The 23,810-nt window shown below is 43.0% G+C and overlaps 1 protein-coding gene across 3 annotated transcripts in view; it reads left to right on the top strand.

Annotated features, from left to right (window-relative positions):
- The first annotated feature begins 6,556 nt into the window (after positions 1-6,556).
- Positions 6,557-23,810, top strand: part of YPEL2 (yippee like 2) — a 40,301-nt gene continuing 23,047 nt past the window's right edge. For all 3 annotated transcript variants that reach the window (XM_068909396.1, XM_068909395.1, XM_068909394.1), the window contains exons 1-2: positions 6,557-6,653; positions 19,700-20,011. Coding sequence is in view for 2 of the 3 variants with exons in the window: in XM_068909395.1 (XP_068765496.1) it covers positions 19,895-20,011 (117 nt within the window). In the remaining variant the exon portion in view is untranslated. The remainder of the gene's footprint in view (positions 6,654-19,699; positions 20,012-23,810) is intronic.

Here is a 23,810-nt window from a genome sequence, read left to right on the forward strand (position 1 = left end):
CTTCCTTGCCTAAAATTGTAATTTCTGAGATTATGATATTGTATTTGTAGTGTGGTAGACGTTGAATTTTTGGTGATTTTTCTTTTTATATGAACAGGGTTGCTCAGAAGAAGGGGGCATCTCATTTGTTCTGAACTTTCTAGAAACTTTTGGCAATATAACATCAATTTCCTCATACAGAAAGTGTAGCATCCATAACTCCATGCAGCTAAATCAAGTTTGGGGAGGACTTAAGCCCACCTGCTCCATGTGCAAATGATCTTTAAGTAAAACTTTTGAAGCCCATTCGTATTTGACTTATCGATAGACTACTTTTAGACTTCAAGAAAGATGAATTTGATCAGAAGTGGTCTCCATATGTGAATGCCAGAAGACAGTGCAGAGAATTCTGCTGGTTCCAATAATGCAGTATATGCTGTTACTTCCAAACAAAGGGTCTGTCCGCAGAAAAGGCAGCACATACTTCAAAAATAGCAGCCTGTCCATGCGTCTGCAAATTTAAATAATCAAAAATTAAGATTAGTGAAGAATGGGAAGATGCACAAGTTATATACTCAATTCTTGAGATTTCACCATGTCTTAGTCAGCTTGAAGTAAATGAATCTTGTGTAATAATGGTAGAGGAGAAGAGGACAAAGATGAATATCCCTAGTATCTAACTATAACTGGAAATGAGGATTGGCGTGCCGGCGGAGCTGATTCTGTATGTATGTTTTCACCAACCTTTATATTTAAAGAACTATCAGTGCAAATTCTGTCCACTGGTCTAGGTTTGTAGCACCTTTGCATAAACTGGGATCTGTAGTTTTGTGTGGCTCAAAACAGCAAGTTGGAGTGAGGCAAGAAATGCTCCTTATTCTAAGGGTATCTTGAGTATAGTAGAAGTGCTACTGGAAGTACTGCGTACACTAGTGTTGTGGATAGCCATGCTCAAAAGTAATTGCATGAGTGTGAGAGCAATGGCTTGTGCTTGGCACTTCAGTGTAAAAATTGCTGTCTACATCAGAGCTGCCTTCTGATTGATTATTTTTAGAAATGATGATCCTTAACTCCTAAGCACAGTAACGCATGCCTAGAAAAATGTTAGCTTTTTGGTTGGGGGATATGTCTTTTTATTTTCTTTTTTTTTGTTTTGTTTTTGTGTATTGTTTGTTTCTCTACTTTAATGATTGGTAGCCCAATTCTGTCAGTACTATAAAACTTATAAAATACTATTATATGCCAATGTACCAGGTTTTGAAAGCACTGACAAAATCATCTTACATAGTTTGGTTCTAGACATCTCTCGCCTATGATCCGGCTCATCAGCAGAAAGTAGCAGCTCACAGATGAGGAGGATGTCCTATCTGTGTAGGTATATCCTATCTGAATTGAATGGGGGAAATGAAAGTGTTGAATTTTCTGTATATGTGTAAGATACTGCACCACAGGAAGGGGCCTGAGATCGAAACGAGCCTAAGTTGTAAAAGAGTTTGATTTGCTTTTTAAATAGAAAAGGATGATTCTTAACTAAATTAGATTTTTTTTGAAATAGTAAATATGTGGTAATTTAGATTTAACTTTTAGAATAACCTTACTGTGACCCTGAAATTATTCTGAAATACCTTTTTATAATGTCTTAAAGACCCATTGGTTCTAATTAACTGTCTCCTCTACACAGTAACTCTTCTACCTCCTCCTCATTTTTGTAGGAGACTTGTGCAAGAAAACTACCATCAATGAGTTATGGAATATAAAATGCCTTTGACTGTTGACAGGTAGTACCTTCAAATACCTGCTCCTAAACTGGAGACAACAAACTAGCTCTATTTTGAATATGTTCATAATAGCAGCTACTCAATTTGCACAAGTTTCTAGACAGTTTTGTATTGTCCTTGACTAGATGGTCTTTACAAATGCGACACTCTGATACTTGCATTCTTTTTCTCATGATAAGCAGGTTAATAATTCTTTTAGTCCTAGAGGATTAAAGTTCCAGCTTTCCTACTGTATTTCTGTTAAGTTGCATTCAGTTCTAGATTTTAAGGTCAAGTGTAATTTTAAAGCTTTGAGGCTTTGTGTTAGGTAAGAGAGGTGAAGTATGTACTTTGTATGTCGTGAAATGAAGTAGCTTTTTAAAGGATTTTGGCAGGCTGATGAGAGACTATTTCCCGAATTGCTCTAGGCAGTTTTTATTTCTTACTAAACATTCTACATGGTTAATAAACTTGAGTAGGGATCTGGGAAGCATTAATGCATATTCACATCTGTCCCTTTATACGTATGTCTTTTAACATGAAAGCATTAATCTGTGATCACTTTATATAGTGTAACCTGCCATGAATCTGTAGTACTAAGACTTTATCCTCGAACAGAATATTCAGGAGCACTTAACACTCCATTTATGCAAAGCAATAAAGCATTTGTTTTGGGGTATTTTGAGGATATACTTTTCTGACCCAGTGTGCAGGATCATAGGCATTAGTGCAAACTCAAGAGACCTTGGTTTGTCCCTGGAAATTACTGCCTGTGTGGAGAATGGGTGCTTTTATTGGTTATGTGAAATTCCCTACTAAAAGTTAAGGAAACAAAATGAAACCTTTTAAAAACAACGACAACAAAACCCCACACAACCACAAAGCAGAGTAGCAGCTAGGCCTTTGTTTACCGTTGTCCTCCTATTTGCCGCAGGAGGCCGCCAGAGCCCAGCTAGTGTTGATGCGTTTTCGGTGTAAGCCCTCTCGGTTTACGTGAGAGTTGATCGGGAGGTGGATGCAGAAGCTGCAATGCAGAGATGAAATTTGAAGCAGGTGCTTGTCCAGTTACAGACTGAGTTTTGTCCCGGTTCTGGGGCTAGTTAAATTGGACGGTGGATTTATGGTGAGTCTAGCTCCTAATTCTAAAATACAGAAAACTGCTGTGTGAAATAAGATGCTCAGGACTCTGGATAGTGAGTGTTTTATGACTTTGTTGTCAGATAGCTTAATAGTTTTGGAGGGCAAGAGGAGGTACTCATGAACACGCCTTGGTTTTTTGTCTGACCAAAACTAGCGATGCTGCCAGTGGAAAAAATATCGTTGTTAATATAGGAAAACATCTTTCACTTGATGTGAAGTACTTGAAGATGGTTATGCTTCATAATGTCTATGAAAAAGTTGGTGGTATCCCCATTTTAAAGATAAAGAAGCAAAAGCAATACCAGGCTAGTTATCTTTACTACAAGGCCGCTAAAAACAGTTACAAATAAAACTTGGGAGTGCTGAGGAATGGAGATGTTTAAGAGATTTTTAAGGGCCGCTTCAAATTCTAACGCAGCGTGAAAGTGTTAAGACAGTATCTCCATCAGTAACTTGATACTTTTTGCCCCCTCTCAGTATTGCAGTGATAGTGGAATAGGAAAAATTAGCCCCAAATCAGCAGGCTCAAATTATTATTTTTATTATTATCAAGTAAACAGGCTCTTTGAGTGTAAATTATGATTAAAGCCAAAACTGTCAGGCACTGACTGTATCAATTTCAGTTTTACTGAAGCTGTAGAGGAAGACCAAAAAAAAAACCCTTGCCATGTCGTTTAGGCTCTTAAAAGGGATGTTTGCAAATGAAGAGAAATGAAGAGAAGTGAAAAACAGTGCCTAGCTATTCAATTGAAAGCTAAGCTGTCAAGTGGGTTAGACCCAAAATTCAGAATTTTATTTAAACCTAGTCAGTTTCCTAACATCTTAGCTCAATAAAAGTGTATTCATGATGTTTACTAAATTGTGCTTGCAGGGTTTGCGACGCAAATTTTGTGATGCAGTATCAAATGTGGAAGTGTGACTTGAAGCTTCCGTGAGAAAGTAACTGGGACCAAATGTGTGTTATTTTTCTAAGCTGATAACACTAAAAAGCTTCCACTTCTCATAAGCCAGATTAGCAAATAATTTAAAGAAGTAGCGTTGGAATTTTTTAAATATATGGTGTTTGCTTTTCCACAATGTAAAGTTGTGCTATCCCCTAGAGCTCTGTGGAGAGGCTAGATTTAGATCACTAATTCCAGTTAACCACCATTCCAAAGCAACTTTATCACAGTAGAGAACTGCACGCACACACACACCATCTTGAGGTGCTCCTTGTAAATAAGGTCTATTTTCTATTAGCAAACTGAAAATTCTACTGTGCAGCTCACCTTCAGGTAGGAAGAAAAAAAAAGATTTGCTGCTATGCAGCAGCCTCTTTAAGGATGTGTAAATTTATTTTGCTGATGGCTTCAACTCTAGATATTTGTGGTTACCTGTTTTGAGGAGTCTTGGTGATTTAAAGTTCAAGCAAATGTTCTCACCACTTCCTGCACATGAGCTGGTCTAGATCTGTTAAATGTGGCTTCATTTAGCACTGGTGAGATGGGTAGTCTTGTGTGAGCTCCTGTTGTTGGGCTTGAAGAGGAAAGGTCTGTCTTTAAGCTTCTTCTTTTCTTAAGTAAGCCTTCAAAGTGTGGCTGCTCTCATAGCAGATAGTCCAAAGATAACACGACAATTTCCTTTGTCATTTGAATGCGTTTCGTTGTTCTTGTTTCTAGGTAGGTAGCTTAGAATTACCATGGTGCTTGAAAGTTCATTAACACTGCTTCCTTAAGTTGTACTTGATAGTACTGCTAACTTGCAGGGAAAAATGCCATTTTGTGTTTATAAACAACAAAAGTTCATAAAATACCTTGGCTAGCTGGCTTGCAAATGTCATGTTAGTGATAATATCAGAGGGGTTTTGCTTATGTGAAAGGAGATGCTGCTTTCTATTGCAAGGTATGAGGTTACTTTTCTACCTACATATAATAAAAAAGAGCAGAATATCGCAACTAACAAAAATATTTCTTTGTATCACCCATTACTGTGTATTAAATAGTCTCCATATATTTAATGTAGGGAACATAGCATTGCCCTTGCAGCTACCAATAAAGCGTAGTATTCACAGACAGCAGAGAATCATCATCTTGGTAGAAGTCATAGCTATAGAATTGCTTAGTACTTGTATGAATTTCCTAAGGCAATTCTATTGCCTAGAAATACATTTAGAGCAAGAAATACACTTAGCACAATAACTCTAAAACATATTCCAGTTAATATGATCTATAACTTCTATCTCTTTCTGTGAGAAAAGGATGAGTATTAAGTACGACTTTAATATTTTGTACAGTGGTGAATTACTGTTAGCAGCAGCTACTAAATGCCATGTTGCACATGTGCTTTCTTGAACTGAAACTAGAAAAAAGTACAGTGAGAAACCTTTGAATTAGAGTTTACAACTGCATGCTGTTTCTATCTTTTAATTACAGTGCTTTGAGGGGATTGCATCAACTTTGCCTTTGCACTTTTTCCTGGCTTAGGGGTGTGTGTGTGTGCACTGTCATGTGAATGCATGTCGTGTGTGTGTGTGTGTGTGTGTATACACACATGCTCTCAGTGCAAGATCTAGTAAGTACTTAGATATAAGACTGCCAAGGTCGCTATTGAAAACATTCGTGGTAAGCAGTAGGATGACGCTAATGGAGATTTCCAGGTGACAAGTGCGATCTCTGCATTTACAATGACTCCTTGTATTACAATACTATGGAGTTAGGTTAATCTTCAGTGAAGTTCAGCAGCCAGCTAAGGACTGATCTACCTAAATGCTGTCTGTAAGGGTAAGCATGATCTCTCTTACTTCCTGCTTTCAGCTTATCTTGTAATGTGGCACTGTGCTGTTTAAACAGCTGTTGGCTTGACCCTCAGGGGAGAGTCTAAAATGACCTCCATGTAAAGCAGGTAGTAATAATTACCTTATGTTTATTTAATGCAGACTAATTGCCGTGGCATTTAGAAACAGAAATAAAACACTGTATTAGAAAGTAACTGCTGTTATACCACCCTTTCCTAAAACCCTCCAACGTTTCATTTGCAATCCTTGGTAAAAGCCAAGGATTTTTGAAAGTGTTTGTTGAACCTGGTACTTCAAATAATGATATTTGCTGGATGACAGTAGCGGAGAAAAGGAGGAACTGTGAGAACGGAGTTTTTAGAGAGCAGATGCGTTCCTGCTGAAAAACTGGGGCCATTTTAAGCTTTATCAGTTCGGCTCATGGTTTTCGATTAGCCGAACTTGTGCCCTGGTCGCTTATTAAAATCTTGTCCTTCTCCAGAACCGGGGCCAGGAGCAGGGCGGGGGGAGCCCTGCGGCGGCAGCGGCGCCGGCCCCTTTAAGAGGAGCCGCATCTGTTTGTTGTCCACCCCTCCGCGCTCCCATGCCGGCTGCGCCGCGGCCGCTCCCATTGGCTGCCGCCGCCCCAGCTGTTGCCTGCGCGAGGCAGCCTACTCCCCCCCCCCCGCGGGGGGGGGAGGAGGGCGGGGAGGGGGAGGCCGTGCCTGTGTGTGTGCGCGCGCGCGCGCCGGGGGCGGGCGCCGCCGCGCCGGCCCCCCGCTCTGATTGGCGGCGAAAAAATGGGCTGCGTCTGGCCGCGGCCAACCGCCGGGGTGTTGCTATGTGCCAGCGGCCGGCGATTGGCGCGCCGCCGTGGCACTCAAGGGCAGCAGGCGGGCGAGAGCGGCTATAAGGGGGAGGGCGCCGGTGGGGAGGGGGAGGGCGCTGCGGGGCTGCCTGGTGCGCGTCGGCGGCCGCGCTCCGTCTGCGCTGGGGACGCGCTCGAGGCGGCCGCGCCGCGGCGAGTGAGTGCCGCCGGGCGGGAGGGACGGGGCCGGGCGGCGGGGCGCTGAAGCGTGGCCGGGGCGGGGGGACCGGCTGGCCGCCGCGGCGACCTGCGCCACAGCGCCGTCCTCCCCCCCCCCCCCCTCGCGGCGGGGCAGCGCGGGCCCGGGGGCGGCTGTGGGGGCCGGCGTGAGGGTGGGGGGGCTGCCGCCGCTAACGACTCCGCGGGGAGCGTTGCCTCGGGGGGGGCTGGCGGCGAGGCGGGCTCGGCGAGCGGCGGCCTTTGTCTGCGGGGCCGGGGAGGGCAACAGGTCCGCGCCCGAGGGGCAGCGAGTGGCGGCGGGGGGGGAGCCGAGGAGGTTTCGCCTTTCTCCGGCCGCCTCTGACGAGGGAGAAAATCAACAGGAGGCCGGGCGGGTGCGGGCGCGGAGCGGGGCTCTTTGTGCGCGTCTCGGTGGGGGATGGGGAGGGCGAGCGCCTCGGATGCCGCACCAGGTACTGCGGGGCGCGGGGGGGTGGGGAGGGGGATGATGGTCCGTCTTAACTAACCGTTCTGCTCTAGCAGCTAAACGCAAAAAACAAACAAAAAAAACCCCTCGAAATCGCAAATGAGATCCGTGCCCGAGACAAAGATGCGCCTGAGGTTTAGGCGTGGGACTCTAGGGACCGGTACGGTGCCGCTGCCCCAGGCGCTGGGGTCTTCGGGGACCCCTTGAACTGCTGCCAGCACGGGCCAGGAGGCGGCTGCTAACCGGGACGAGGTGCCGTGCGACTGGTCTGTTTACTGACACGGCTGCTTCGAGCCCCTGGAGACCAGGCCTTTCCTTGCGGTGGCTCTGTGCTTTAGAAGTGACATCACCACCCGCTGGGGCAAAAGGCAGGTTGCAGGGCACCGGGAACAGTCCGCAAAGAGCGGATCCTCTTCTCCGTGTGACATTTGGTATTAAAGGCAGACAGTTGCTGCACATGGTGTACTGAAATCAGCCCACTGCAGGGAACAGGGATAACTCAGCTGCTCTGCGTTATTGCTGTTACCCCTCGTTAGGTGTGTGGCAGCTTCCTCCTCTCTTGAGAGCTGTGATGGGATCTGGGGTCAGACTGCAAAATGCTGAGTATTCTTCATCTTGGGCTTTTGCACAGAAGCTTTTGACTTTGATTCAGAAAAGCCAGAGGAGTTTGAGATGACAGAGGCAGCCATAGAGCAAGTTATGGGTCTGTAGCTTAGAATTTTAATGCTGACTTTTGGAGTCAAAAGGATTTTAACAGTTTAGTTTAAAATGTGATATTTAAAAAAAAAAAGAACTTTGAACCCCCCACTCAAATTTACAGGCGTGAGTCTGACCTCCCTTTTTTTTCTGGCCTCTATCTCAAAATACAGAAAGAGGAAGGTCCACTAGGCTGGTGTTCATAACTTGCAGGTAGCAGTTAAACAAGGGAGTGGGACAGTATTCTTGCCTTCCTGACACTTCCTTCTTCAAACTCCTATTACGTGCTCCAGACAAAGATTTTCTGCTAATGCGTTTACTGTTACTTAAAGCTGGGTACCGCAGAGAGGCCTTCACTAAATTAGGTGCTTGTAAACAAGCAGATACTGAGAGCGCTGTGCTTATAATCCATGAGAGGATTCTGCCTGGGGAGGACATACATTTTTTGTCACTTCGCTCTTGCAGAGTTTATTTATTAGGTTTAAGACCACATCATGTTGGGATCCATGCCTCTGGTTTCTTTTAAACAATGTTTGCTATGCAGTGGTAGTACTTTAATGGAGAATTAACGCTTTTTCCTTTCTCACTGGATCCCTAAAGCATTCTTCTTTCCTGCTGAAAGACCATTTAAAATTGAATTTTCTGTACTTTGAAGCTAAAGTTATGAATGCTCCAAGGAAGGTAGAGACATTTCTTTCTTCTGATGAAGGTGTCAAGTGCTTCTCCTTAATATATGGTTTTATTTTGTTTTGGTTTGTTTTTTTTTAACTTTTCTTGCAGGTATCTCTTTCATGGTGCCAAGAGCTGAGTAATGTTGGCAAAACTATTCGTCATTGAGCTCTGGATCCACAGTTTTTGGATCAGTGATTTCCTTTCTTTGCTGTTTGGTGTGGAAGTTGTGTCAGCGTTGTATTGAGGAAGACAGCATCGCTACCTGTAAATCCACATTCCCTCAAAGGCTTCTTGACTCATGGGTGTCAGACTACCTGTTGCTGAGAGAATTTAATTAAGGAACTGGTCACTCTGGTGTGGATCCTGGCCTAGCCGTTTAGAAAGTGGGAGCTCCTTGATCTATTGTGGTACTCCACAAGCATTGCAAGGATTGCAGAGGCGTAAAAAACACTTATTTCTTGCTGTTAAATCACGGCCTTGCCTTCGATCATGTATGTGGAAGCCTCTTCAAGAAATGCCAATCAATCTAGGCATTCATTATGCCTCAGTCATTAAGTAGCAAGCCCATGCTTACTTGAGCTCAAGCAAGGTCTTCGTTAGATGTCAACTATGAAACGTTAGAGCGGTGTGATTCAAGAAGGATCACAAAGTGTAGTCCTGAATGGCAAGATTAGGAGTTCAGTTCTCTTAGCTGCTTTGAAGCTAACTAGTGAGGTTCAAGGCAGAATGGAGCAGCAGAGTGTGTTTATCACTCTGAAACTGTATCAAAATATACAGCTTCCTTTTTTGCCTCCTTGACAGAGCCCTGCAGGTTGGTCCTTCAGGATGTTCCCTCCTCTTTGTTGTTAATTCTGAGGTCTTATCTTTTAGATCTAATCACAGTAGCTTAAATACTAAGGATAGGTTTCCTTTTCCTTCCAGAAGGCAAGACGATTCCATTCAAGAGATGGACTACTTTGACTCCTAAGGCTTTCTTTCTCAGCTCTTTAGAGCACTTCTTTAACTGGTAAAATAAGCACAAGTCTGCTGATGGTGTGATGCCAATTGAGGATCTGGCCCCCTTTACCCCGCGTGGAAGGTGTTTTGTAGCTTGACTCATTTAGTAGGGCAGAAAATACACTTTTCCTGGTGGATTGCTACTTAGGGGTGCTGGGTTTTCTGCAGTATCTTTTTTGCCTTTTTGTTCCTCATTTGTCAGGACGTGGCTCAAGATACTTGTCCTACACAATGTATTAAATGATTGTTCTTGCATTCTGGTTTTGCGACCCTCTACTCAATTCCCATATCTGCCTGACTTATCTGAGAGTTTTTTCACTTGCTGATGCAGGATATATCAGAAGTTGGGAGCAGCTTCACGTCCGGAAGTGTCACTGGACTGACCAAGCCACTTACAGCTGCAGGAAGTAGCATAATTAATAAGACTTAGTTCTCCCACATCTTGCACCTGACAATCTCAAGTTCTCAAGTCGTTTGACAATGCTAATTAAAGCTAATCACACTCCTCTGTTTTTAGTAAATAGCTATTATCCCCACTTCACTCTTGCTTTAGGAAATGATAGTGCCGGGCAATGTGAGTCACTGGAAGTTATAGGAACGCAACCTGTAAGAGCTGGCTTCCGGTCTCTTCTTCACACAAGCTTACATGCCCAACTAGCGATCTTTTTTCTTTTTTAACGTGCTATAGCAGCAGTTAAAGAGGTTTAAATGTGAGATGTTTTGCTGACTCAGAAAAATATGCTACTTTTGGGGTCTTCTCTCTGCAGTTGTGATTTGTACAGAATTAAACTCCCCAGATCAAGCAAAGGCAGTTAAAAGTTCCAAAAGTCAAAGATACTTTGAATTTGCCCTTCAGAGAACTTGTGATCCTCTGAGAGAGAATGTAGAGCGGTGTCAAAGCTGCACTCTCGCTTCTCCGGTTTCACATTGGCAACGATTTCATTATGAGGAGAAAAATGTAGTCTGATGTGACCTAGGCAATGCGTAGCTCAGCCACAGAACTCTGGAAGATTTAAATTTCACTGATGAAATGTTCCTAAAGGATGGCTCAAGCAATACGTTATTAAAAGCAGATTGTCCGGCATCACAAAAAAGATGGAGTTAATTATTAACTATGAAAAATATCCAGTGAGAATCCCAGGAACTCCCAGGGCTAGCATGCGTCAGTAGGCACAGAGCTACAAGAGGTGAGTCAGTTCACATACCTTGGCAGTAGCGTGCAGGCCAGTGGGATATCCAGGAGGAACTAATGACAGAAACTGGCAAGGTATCAGCTGACTTCACCATCTTAAACTAGGCTCAGTTATAGAAGATCTGTCATGTGAAAATTCAAATTATAAATCATCACCCAACTTCACCCCTTTGACATACAGGTTCCTATACCTTCGATGGAAGTGAAAGCTAGAGAAATGACTGAATTGCCATGGAAAGTAAATATCTCATTAATATAGTAACTGTTATGTAAGTGTTTCTGGCAGAGATCGATCAGAATGCAACATATTATCCCCAGCATTATTCAGAAGGAGATGGAAATATCAGGGTAGAAATTAAAGCCATCATCTCTCCTGCAACAGATATGCTTCTGTGCAATGCAGGGTTATGGAAAAGATACTCCCAAGAAGAACCTTCTGAACAAATGGTTTCATTAGCAGATGAAAACTTACGGGATTTAACAAAGGGAACTTGCAAATAGTAAGTCATGACAGGCAGCTGTGGCAGATCCTTGTCTCTGCTCTAAACAACTCTGATGATGCTACAAGGATGCTTAGAGTGGATAACCCCTCTCACCATGTTTCTTGTCAGTACACAGCCTTATCAGGGGAACACAGATCATCCATCCAGCAGACCAGATTAATTGAATCCTAGTCATACCTTCATCTGCCAAAAAAGAAGTTAACAGAGTAAGGAACACAAAAGAAATGCAGTAGATTATTTGGATAGCTAGATTGTTCTACAATTAAAACAAAAGAGGAGGGTTTGGGAAGGTAAGAGTGTTTCTGTTTGGCCAGCTGGATGGGAAGAGCTTTTTCTTGGTGTCTTTAGTTCAGGTTGGTACTAGAATAGGGCAGGGCCAGGGCCTTTTCATTTTATGGAATGCTGCGTAGGCCCTATGGTGCCCTGTACCAATTTAATGCATAGTTTTGGCAGAGAATAACGCCCTCGAACTGTGGCTCCAATTGCTACCAGGCTGAAGATGTAGCTTCCTTTAACAGAAAGATGGCTGTGAGTTGAAGAACTACATCTTACTGTATGTTTGAGCCATCGCTATTACCTCACTCTAGTGCATTGTATGTACTTAGCCAATGCAGATTAAGGACCGTTACCCCGTTATGAGGGAGGAGTTTTCTTGACATGTAAAGGAAGAAAATGGAGTCATTTGTGTTTTAAGTTAGTTCAGCTTGGCGATTTTTATTTATTTGCGACACAAGTGGGATTTTTGGGTAAGAGGGAAAAATAAGTGCTGATTTGCTTCAGATTTGTTCTCCTGGCCACCCATGCTGCTTTTCTGTGTATTTGTTTCCTCCTGCAGTTTGGCAGCTCGCACTGGTTATTGAATTCCACTGTGGTGGAACGCACCTGCAAAGCAAAGGTGGGCAGCTTGCAGCTGTAATGCTTGCAATGCCGCCTGTTATCAGCAGCACGGGCTTGTCTGCATTGCAAAAATATTGCTGCCAGGCAACTCCTTGGAGAGTGGGAAGAGAATTCAGTCAGAGGTGTCAGTCATTCTTTCGGTAGAGGCTAAATCTTGCAGTCTGTGTTCGTGTGGTTTCAGGCTCAAAAAAGGTAACAGGTTTTGAAGCCATCCCTGTAAGATGATGTCTGTTCTAGCTGTCCTGGGTCTTTTGTTTTGAGATCAAATTGTAAAGGGGAGAATTTGGCGAAAAACTTCCAGACTGATTTCCCTCCCTTGCTTCGCAATATGGTGTCTGTAGCTTATCAAATTGGATTGTTTTAAACAGTATGCCCTGTTCTGAAATACAAGGAAGGGATGAGTTAGTCTGACATTTGATGGGCCTGAATGGTCTGAGTTCAGCCTTAGAGCTGTAAATTAAGTTCAGGAAGTTTTCAGATCACCTGCTCTCTACAGTCTGCAGCCAAGCAAGAAGTATCTGTGCGGGGCCTTCACTGAATTACTTGTTTGTCATCTTTCCAATCAATTGTGAGCCTTATTTCAGTACATTTAAAAAAAAAGCTTTTGCTTCGAATGGGCTTCCTTATAATGACACAATTGTTCTTGAGAACATGAAAATCCACTGGTGTGGAAGTTGCCTATTTAAAAAAAAAAAAAAAGTGAAACTGCTTAATTTGATTTATTTTTCCAAGTTGACAGAAGGTAAATCAGCTATGTAAATAACAGTTACAAAATAAATAAGATTTTCATAAATTGCTTTGGTTGTATTAGGTTATGGATTTAATAGTGGACACAGTAACAAAACTAGGCAGACAGGAAAAAAAAAATCCAGTCCAGAGTGAGTTTTAAAGGGTTTTTATTTCTTCCTTTAAATTACTAGCCGTTTTCATGCACTTTCCATATCATCTTCATAGAAAGCCTTTCCATCTCAGACCAGAAATGTCATTGTAGGGGTGCTGAGTCTATTTTGATGGGAAGATTTATTGTACACCATAGACTGACATATTAGCTGTAAAAAATAATAATAAAAAAAACTTAAAACATGATTAATATAATTGCAGTGACAGTTTTAGTATTGATAGCTACTCAGCAGAATAATGACTCTGATGTTTTTCCTGACAAGCTGGCTATGGTATGTGGAGCGCGGCAGGTGCAGCAGGGTTGGCCTTGTGCCTGTCCCTCAATCACTGTGGCCCAGTAGTCCTTAATTGCTACTTTCTGAATCCCTTTTTGGTGCCCTCTAGTGGTTGCGGGGTTGACCTGGCAATTGTCTGCAAAATTTTTTGGCATCAGTACAACCTTTTTACATCCATCCATCCATCCAGATCCCTTTTACCCTAGAATCTTAAAATGCTTCCTAGAGGCGAGAAGTGGTATCTCCGTTGTGCAGGTGAAAGAACTGAAGCCCAGGGAAATGAGGTGGCTTGCTAAGATATATGCAGAGGAATAAAGAGGTTAAGCACATTTGTATTTGAAGGTGGTCCAAATGAGCACCTACTCCATACTATATTTGTATTGGGGTTGTGTCCATGCATCTGCTAAGAGTAAAAGGAAATGCAGTGAGTTCCTCCTGGCAGTCTCCTGTGATTTCTCTTGTTGATATTTTCCTGTCTCCATGGGCTTGTAAAGTCTTGGAGAATGAGCCAGGGAAACACAGGCCTTAGGGAAGGACACTTGTGCCTCATTTATCAGTAATAACCTCTGTTGATTGAGGTAGTACTGCTGAGCTGCATGGAGTGTCATATTATTATGTTTAAAATAGATGTGTTTCAGAAGCTTGATACTGAAGGAGTAAAGGTACATTGTCTACATCCAACTACTATGTAAACCTCTTTTTTGGCTTTCCCTTGTTTTCCATGTTTGTATTGAAAATAATCATCTTTTCTTTCAGGGCTTTTCACTACGTATGCCTTGCCCTCATACCTTCAGGTGATGTGGCTTTGTCTGGCTCTTGCAGTTCTATGTGGTAGTGAGGGTCTCAAAACCTGCCCCAAGCCCAGTGCCTTTGTCCTACAGTAGAATGAATGCACCATTAAACGTATTATAATTTGGATATGTTTGTCACTAGGACAGAAGAAAAATACAGGATCTTTTAATGCAATGCTATATCATCAGACTACGAAAGCTCCTTAGCTGTGCACAGTGTGGCTGGTGCCTCTGAGGACTCAGCACTCTGACATTTGGACACTGTTATTCCATAGGCAAAACTGCAGAACCCAGTCCCCTTTCAACCCAGACTCCTCCCATTTCAGTGTCTCACCCAGAAACTATCCTTTCTCTTTTAATCTGTAATGCCTGAAAAAATGTGAAGGCAGTTTCCTTTTTAAAACAAAAAACCCTCATAAGTGAGTGTGCTTACCTCAAGTGCTTTGTTAAAACCGCACTGACAACCCAGAATAATCCTGTATGCTAAAGTGTGTGACCTTGTGGAGAACAAGACTCAAACCTGATTCTTTTTCAGCATAAGCATATCTAGTTCTTCCTATATTAACAAGAAGAGGCACCAAAGAAAGGAGCTTGGCTTTCAACACAGACAAACTTTTTCAAAACTTTTATAGACACCTTTACAGAGCATTTGCTGTGTTCTAATAAGTATATGACTTATTAAAGTTTCTCATCTTAAAAAGCAGGTAATCCACAAAAACCCAACCGACCTGCTGTCTACCTTTTCAGAATAAAGAGATTGGCCTCTGAGCTGCTTTGCACGTGGGTTTTATGCAGAGCTGGACTTCTGTTTGACAGCTTTTATGTTCTCAGCCATTGTGGCTTATGGACTTGTACAGACAGTAGCTTTGTCTAGCAAGTGTTTAGCATGGACTAAGCATTTCTCCTTTTCTGTGTTCTGTGTTTCTGAATTTCTAAACAACCTCACATGAAAAGTGGCTGTTGGATTGGTAGAAGGTGACTGCAGAATCAAAAAGTTGTTGTCTGAACAGGAAAACGCGTATCATGTTTCATCCTTCATGGAGAGGTCGCATCTTCTTATGACTTAGCAGGATTAGGCAAGGCATCCCTAACGTACACACGCAGAGTGTGTGCAAGCAGTACATTCAGCTCATTCTCTCGCTGATAGCCATAGTAAATGGTGTCTCTAAGCTTTTCCCTAGAATTCTTTCCTTCTTTTACCCTAAACCAGTTTTCTGACTTCTTGCAAATTACTTAATCTGCGCAAATTTCTGTTCCATTGAGTTGAGTGAGTCCATCCCAGAGATGAATTTGTCCTGAAGAATTATGAAATAAAAAATACTGGACTGTGTTGTTGTTGGCAGATATGCAATATCTTTAACAGTATTGGGTGCTATTACTAATCATTAATAGATTATTAATAGAACGACTTTGCAAATGCCCACCATCAGTGAGGTTGACAGCTATTAACTCATATGATCCTGAAAAGCCAAAGGCACGGTCTAGGGTCATCCCTGTGCCTTCGTCCTACAGTAGAATGAATGCACCATTAAACGTATTATAATTTGGATATGTTTGTCACTAGGACAGAAGAAAAATACAGGAGGTTGGTTTTTGTGTTACTGAGAACAATGACTCCTATTTTACGTGTTTTGAGATGATATTGGAGAGGGAAGTGGGTCCTTACAACTTAGTGGGTGTGCTCATAGGCTGCAAGAATGCATTTCCTGTTGTTTTTCCCCTCCTCTCCTGCACTGTGATGAGAATAGAGCTCTTGGCAGATAATATCCATCAACAATGAGCTGATGGGGTTGAATGCTATACTGTAGGTAGTGCCTTTATAAAGTACCACTACCATACTTGAGCTCGTCTGAATCTTGTAAAGGTGTTTCTCACCTAGCTAGGTGCTAGGTTTCACACCAAGATCATAGCTCACAGATCTTTATTCTCTCCCCTGCTCTAAGGAAAGAGATCAATTTGTTGTGGCATTTTCAGCACAAGATTGAGAACAGGAACTACTAATCTGTGCTCAGATATCATCTCGCTTGGATTTTTTGTCCACTTCTGAAAGGGCAAACGGATTTGCCAACCTCAGGTGTGTTGTGAGGTCAAATAAATGACTACTCTTGAAGTGCTTTTTTAGAAAGCTTTTTACAGCAGATAACTTCCAATTTCATTTCTCTGCTGGGTAAATTCAGTGGTAGTATTTCCTCTTTTACTCGTTGCTGTTCTAGAGTATTGATGCTTAGGAAGCCTAGGCAGAGAGGACGGCAAAATACCTACTGCATTGCCCTAATATTTGTTCTGGTTTGGTGTAATTTATGTCTCCATTTGGCTGAGATGGTGCCTATGGACTGCTTTTTCTCTGACTGTAGTGCTGCAGTGCTAGACTGTTGTTGCTGTGTTTGGCAGCTGATTGGAAAAGAAATCTGTTGGCATGATAGTATGGGAGGGATGTAGTAAAACTGTCTGTTGGTGTATTTACCTACCTGGGCTGCAGAAAAAGGTCCAGAGAAGATTGCACCATTTTGTTACAGTTAAATGAAATCTAAGGTTCAGACGCAGGCTACTTTTTCTTACAGAAATCAGGTAAAGTGATTGCCAAACCTTTCTTGCTCTTTCCTCCAGCTGGTCTGTCCACTGCAATCTGTTTCTTACTGACAGGGCTTGGTGATTTGCCTTGGAGTCCAATTGCATTTGGCCCAAGTAAGAGCACATTTAGTCTCCTGCTTTCTTGCACTTGGATGGCAAGGCACATGGCTCACAAATTCCAGCCTCTGAGATCCATTACAGATGGAATATAGTATATCAACTACTGAATCAGGGGTTTGGAATTTGGGGATGGTTCTGTTGTCTTGTGACTATAAAGGCTGGCACTTGGTTAGTTCAGGAAAGCTGGGATGTGTTACTTTCAGCTAAATCAGCAGAAAATAAGGAAGGGTTCTCCTTATTTTTGAGTCTTTTTCCTATCCTGTTGTAACCTTAAGTTTCAATCCCCTAAGTGTTTCTCACCTTGGAGGGGAAAACAATGCAGTCTAATGCAAAATTAACTCAATGCTGACAATCTTTTGGTGTACTTGAAGAACTGAGGCAGGATAAGGGTGAGGAGCGTCTGATTTCTCTTACTTCACTGATTAGTGTCAAAAGATAGAACCTGCTGAAATCCAGAACTGTAGCTAGGCACCAAATAGTGCACAGGCAGGCTGCTTAGCTACAAGTTGGCCAGATGAACTCCCAGCAAGGCCACATGAAAGACCCGTTTTGACTAGAATAGGAGCAGGTTTAGTTTCTAACAAGCTGGCAAATGAGCCCTTCTGTGTTGGGATGGGTCTTCCAAAGCTCTTGCTGTAACTTTAATTGGAAAAGATTTATCTGATTAGTTAGTATGTGCAAAGAGCTTTAAGGATGAAAAGTGCTATGTAAGTGCTGACTGTGGTGATGATGGTAGATATGCTTTACTAGCAGTTTGCAGGATGAGTAAGAATCTTTCTCTGTCTGTCTGCAAGGCAACTGCCTCCCGGAGGGCAGAAGAAAAATATTTCAGAAAAAAAAAACCCAAAAACGGAGGTGTCCTGTTGTCTTGGTGATGTCGGCCTCCTGTTGAGCACTCTCTATGGTCATGGTAAAATGAACCTTGGATGATACTAAATGAAGCCTTTGTGAGCTTACAACAGCTCTCCAGTATAATGCTTGTAGTAACTTTACTGAAAAGCTTGCAGATAGCGTGCCCAGCTCTCAGAGATTGTTTGTTTGGCAGTAGTTGCAATGGGTAATGCTTTCAGAAGTGATAAAGTGAGTTGGACGCCTTGAATCCTCTTTTTCAACAGTTGCAAAAGGACTAAGGAGCAGAGGTGTTACAGATGGATTTCCATAAACGGCACTTTGGTACCTAAGTGACTGGGTGTTTTGCAGATCTCACTGTCTGTCAGAGGTCACGCGTTAGGCTTTCTGGCAGACAGCGGTGATGGTATCTGGTTCTTACTGTCATTTTTTCAGTCTGACTTGAACTGTTCTGTTGCAGTGAGATGCTTCTGTTCGACACTAACATTAGGCAGAATAAGCCATCTAAACAGGACACGTGAATGAGTTCTGCAGGACTGTGTCCTACAAGAGTTTTCTTGGGTCTTACCTTAAGTTCCCTGATTCATCTTCTGATTTTCAGCCCACTTTTTTTGACGCTTTCCCCGTTCACGAGCAAGAAAGGTGTATTTGCTTAGAATAGTCCAAGTCCAGCAATTCTCTGTAGCGCACCTTGAGCTCTGTGTATTGCCATCCCTTTGGGAAGGCACATCCTGCTGAGCAGTAGCAGAACCCGCTTAGCAGACAAACTCTGGTGAGCTATTTTAATAGCATAGCAGCCTAGTGACCTGGGCTGGCTTTATTCTAACCTGGAAGATAATCAGATACGCTTCAGACAAGTTACTCCTGGCCGCTTACAGACCAGCTCTTAAGCTTTTGTGCTTTGTTCACGGTAGAAATTTACGTTTCAAGTCAGGCTGGATTTTGGGGAAGGTGGGGGTTAAGGCAATTGATATACAACTTGATATGCAAAGTTCATACTCGGGAACTGAATGGAATCGCATGTTTTACGGAAAGGAAAATTCTCTTGGGAGGGGCAGCCAGAGTCCATGATTAATTTCTAGAGCACGTGTGCATGCCATGTAGCAGAAGAGGGGAGGGGAGCTGCTTCATGTATCCTGTATCTTCCATCCTCAGAAGAAACATTTGTATCTGGTAAGGCTTATAGATGTAGGTGTCAAAGAGACTGATTTCTACCAAAAAAGACCCGAACAGGAGCTACCTAGCAAGTTCCATCAAATATGTGCTTCTCTACTGAATAAGATTTTTAACCAGTCTGCTACTATCAAGAGTAGCCTTTGGAGGCTTCTTCTAGCTTTGACTGCTGTCAGATGTTCTGAGTAAAAAAAAAACACTAGAATGCAATTTATAGGGTAGCTTCTGCTGTCAGAGCTTTCAGCAAGTTATAAAGGAGAGTATGATGAAGTAATACTCCATTTCCCATGTGGAAACTAGGGCAGAATGAAGAGGAGAACTGGTTTGGTGACTAGTGCACTTTCCTAGTGGCTGAGGAAACCCAAGTTCATTTCCCAGCCTTCCCACAGACTTCCGTTGTGTCGCGTTAGTGAGTCATGTAGGACAGCAGCCAGCAATGCTGACTCTGCATCCCTACTTTCTCTCTAGTTAATAGAGCAGGGTTTCTCCAAGGGGTGGTACAGAGCTGGACCTTAGCATATGCTGTTCCCCAGGGGCATTCGGGAGACTAGGTTTGATGAAAATCATTTTCTTAGCGTCTTTGTGCCTCTGTAATCCTTTCCAAATCCATTAACTGCTGGAAGAAGGAATAGAGATTATAAGATGTTTGAGTTATGTGGAGGCAGTAGATAACAGAAGCAGGAAGATGTGAGGGCATTTAGCAAGACGGTGGCTGAACTGCAAGTAAAATTCTATCCTGCTTGATTTAGTCAGCAGACAGTACTCTGGTCTCCTAGCTACTCTGACTCTTCCCTGCTTTCTTGATCAAATGCTATGTCATTCTGTTGGCTAGGAGACCATGGTAGGTTGCATTTTAGTCTAGTGTGTTGAGTGCATTTGCCTGGTGTGACTCTGCTGCTGTCTGTTCTTTCTCTGAACTTAGATTTGAGTGAAACCCCACTGTCCTCTCCATCAGTCTCTTCCTCTGAAGCTATCACCAGCGTGTGGAGCCTGCCCCACACCCATCACCTGCCAAACCACGGCCTTTACCTGTGTCTTCCGGTGTTTCCCGTGCGACCCATCCTGTGGGAGTGCCTCCTGGGCCACCCCGGAGTTCACACAGCGCTCGGTGGCTCCAATGGTGAAGATGACAAGGTCCAAGACTTTCCAGGCATATCTGCCTTCGTGCCACAGGACCTACAGCTGCATTCACTGCAGGGCTCACCTTGCCAACCACGATGAACTCATTTCCAAGGTACGTGCATGACCTCACCCTGCAGGTGTTCATGTAGACATCTCCTCCCTGAGGAGAGGAATGGCACGCTTGCACTGCAGGTCAGTTGCTGTGGAAATGCCTGGTCTAATTGGCACTGCAGTTTTTGCCTGGAAAATGAGCTAATGGCACCTAATGGATCTACTTGTGAGCTTCTTTTTTGTTTTAAGTGACCTTGAAACTAGCTGTAGGAGAGAGGTTTCCAAATTTTGACCTCTGGAGTGCTTTTACTGGTGGTCTGTCTCATCTCAATACCAACTCTTCCCTCTCACTTCCAGCTGCAGAACTGCGGTAACTGGTGGCTAGGACTGCATGAATTACCTTCCCAATTCTTCTTGTTCATGTACGTGCTTGTCAGCGTAGCCCAAGGGTTGTTGCATGATCATGAACTGGAGAAGTGTCTGGAGATGTTTCTCTGTTAAACTGTGAACTATGCCAAGCAACTATCCTAAAGCCCTCACCTAAGGGGGCTTTTTCTCAGAACTGCTACTGAAATGTAAGACAATTTTCCAAAAAGTATTGAATTGTTACTTGAACCTTTGTCATTTTGCCAGTCTCCTAATGAGAAACTTCACGGTGAAGAAGCGAGGGATGGTAGGATTGTGCGCTGAGCTGATGAGGGTAGAAGGATTCTGTCCTATGTTCTGATCTGTTGATCAAGGGAAAGAGTCTTGAGAATAAGCTGAATGAGAAGCTTTCAGAACCAGTAAATAAGGAGTCTTTGATGTGGAGGGAGTAGGCCTGTAAGAAGATCTCTTTCTGAAGTTCAAAAACTGCTGCTAAACTTTCTCAGAGCAGCTATTTGAGCCTGCTGTGCCTGGCTATGGTCAGGCATCAAGTTTCCAGGTCTTAGCTGCGTTGGCAATCAACCGTTCCATAAAGTTTATTCAGCTCATAAAATTTGTGTTCAGAAAAAGCAGACACACCACGAGATTTATTAGCTGAGACGAGAGGAAATTGCACTGTGAGCTGTGAGTGGTGGTGGGGGAAGGGTGCAGCTTAAACCAGTTCAGCTTCTTGGAGCAGTGTTTAGAGAAAGGCCAGGATCGCAAGGGATAGAGGTGCTCAGCCTGTTAGAAAGTGTGCAGGGCTTCCCTCCTTCCTGTTTGCAAAGAGAAGTTTAGATATGTCACCTTGCAGCAAGGACATCGGTCCTCACTAGGTTGAAATCTTAGCAGCTGTGGAGGTCTTTTTGGATTCTTCCTGTTGGGAGTTCAGGACCTGTCGTCTTCCATGGGAGACTATTCCCTTCCTTTCTCCTCTTGGATGTTGTATGGGCCAGGTTGATGGGCACCTCTGTGATGTTATCTCTGTGCCAAACGATTAAATTTTAAGTGTTCTGGTATGAATAATGCTGACTATGACTGCAACAATGTTGTTTTTCACAGTTCCCTTATAGAAAAACTTCCTATTAGGATATCATTTTTTAGTTATTCTGGGCCTCAAGGGAGTTCCTCTTCTTGGTACAGTGGCAGCCTTTCTTGGCAGTGCCGTTACGGGTTGTAAAGCTGTGAGCTTCTAAAGAGCAGGAGGTTATAAGTTTTCTCAACAGATAGATGGTTTTGAAATGTAAATTTCAACAGCAGCCTAGCACAGGTCTGGATGTGAAATGCTTTCAACTTCTTGGGCCAGCTATGTGACTTCAGGCCCTTGCTCATGTGCTTAGTTTTGGTATCTGTAAAATGGGATAGTCACTCCCCTGCCTGTGCGAGGTATCGGGAGTATTGTCACAAGCTGGATCTTGTGTTGAGGCACAGAAGATGCTTTACTGGATAAAGAGGGAGACTTGTTTTACTTACTGTTTTTATTGTGGATCAGGGTTTGTGCTCTGCTTTTTTTCTGACATAGCTGGTCCCCATTCAGGGAAAATACAAGGTTATAAACAACCAGTAGTTTCACCTTGGACACTTCCTTCTCCTTCTTGTCTGTGCTCCTTCTGGTCCACTGTGCAATGCAGCCAGTTTTGCAGTTTTGCCAGTTTTGCTCTGCTTCCAGCAGAGCAATGCCAGTGCTGCAGACTGCTTGGAATTTGAGTTTCCAGCCATTGAGGCATACAATAACTGCCCAAGAATGCTGACTGCTAAAATATGCACATACTAGGGAAGATATGAAAGCATGAAATAAGGCCATTTATATTGGATCGTGGAAGTATTAATTACAGTGTGTTGGGGTGCTCATACCTGCTCTTTCTAAAAGTCTGTTGTAGACTGTGGTGAAAATTCATAATGGGGCTGGGATTGCAATTACTGATGGAGCATTAGTGGGTCATGCGTCTTGAGCCCGAAAGGGTTTGGGGTTTTAGGTTTTATTTCTCAGAGTTAAAACCTTATTGAAATACGTTCTTTATATAATTGTGCAATCATAATTTGTACAACCAGCTATTAAACTGAGAACAGAAGGGCAGTCCCTGCCTCAAGGGGTTTCCAATATGTGTAGAAACTTTCCCAGGCAAACTTAAATAGTCATCTTTTTATCTGTTTGAGTTTGGATTTTAACATCTCCCTGAGGCTTTCTGCAGTTCTTTCATCATAGCCTTATATTAGCATCCGAGAACCAGGCAGTGCAATTGCCTTGCTTGTTTTCCATATGGAAGTCTAGCAAACTCAAAAAAGAATCAAGTACCATGAGGCTTGAAAAGGGAGTGGGAGATTATTTCAAACCAGAGTGTTCCTCAGTCTGCAGTATATCCCATCTTGAACCTGACTATGTCACTTTAATCACAACAGCCCAAATGACACCATCTTTGGAAGCTTTCCCCAGAAAACAGGCTTTTATGTAACAGCAGGGTGTTGGTGTTTTGGCTTGAGGAAATTAATTCCACTATTCCTCTTGCCCCAAGTTGCACCGAAACCACATGAGAGCTGTGCTGCTTTGCATGCCATGAGCTTTTAGCTCCTTTGGATACATACAAATTGCAGCATTGGCTCCTGCTGTTGGCTGAAGCACTAGCTGGAGCTGAATCCTAATTTTGTTCTGTGTAAATTCATAGTTTATTTCCTCTTCATCTCTGAGTTTCCCCTGTTCGCCCTTCAGCACCAGTGTTAACTTAATCTGGCTTCGCAGTGTTTTGCCAAGACCTGGTATCACAAACTCTTTGACAAACATGCCTCAGCAGGACTGGTTTTGCTTTTTTTCTTCTGAAGGGAAACCTTGTACATTTAAGGTCAGTAGAAGATTCCTCAGTAAGCCATTGCTATTTAAAGAAAATCGATGCAGAGGCTTTTAAGAAACTCCAGAGCTGTTACATGAAGCCAGTTACCAAAATGTTGCCTGCTTGCTTGGCCTTTTATCTTCTGAGCTGGAGGGAGAAAGTGGTTTAGTATGTCTGATTTGTAATAAGATCTCAATTGTGGGTTGGGTCGTCTGGCCAAGAAAGGTCTTATTGACTTAGGAAATGGAAGGTGATCGGATAGATTGGGTGGAGTGAATAACTAGTTTTCCTTTAAATATTCCTTTGCTGTCTGGGTTGACATGAGTGGAGGTTCTTGTTTCCTTGTAGCAATGCATCATTTAAAAATGTATGCCAAATTTAGTACATACTTTTGTTTCATTGTTTTTTCCAATGCCTGAGTGGACTGAAACTCTGAGAACTCAGTCTAGCTCTGCAATGGATTCCTGTGTGACCTTGAGTAAGTCACTTAATGTCTATATTTCTCCTTTTCTCACCTATACAATGAAATGCTGCTGTTTTGTCCGGTCCGCTTAGAAAACAAAGCTTTGGAGCAGGTACCATCTGCTATTGTAAATTAGTACAATGTATTCTAATCCTCTTTGGCTTTAC

Source organism: Struthio camelus, chromosome 16, assembly GCF_040807025.1.
Source record: "Struthio camelus isolate bStrCam1 chromosome 16, bStrCam1.hap1, whole genome shotgun sequence".
NCBI classification, from domain to species: domain Eukaryota; kingdom Metazoa; phylum Chordata; class Aves; order Struthioniformes; family Struthionidae; genus Struthio; species Struthio camelus.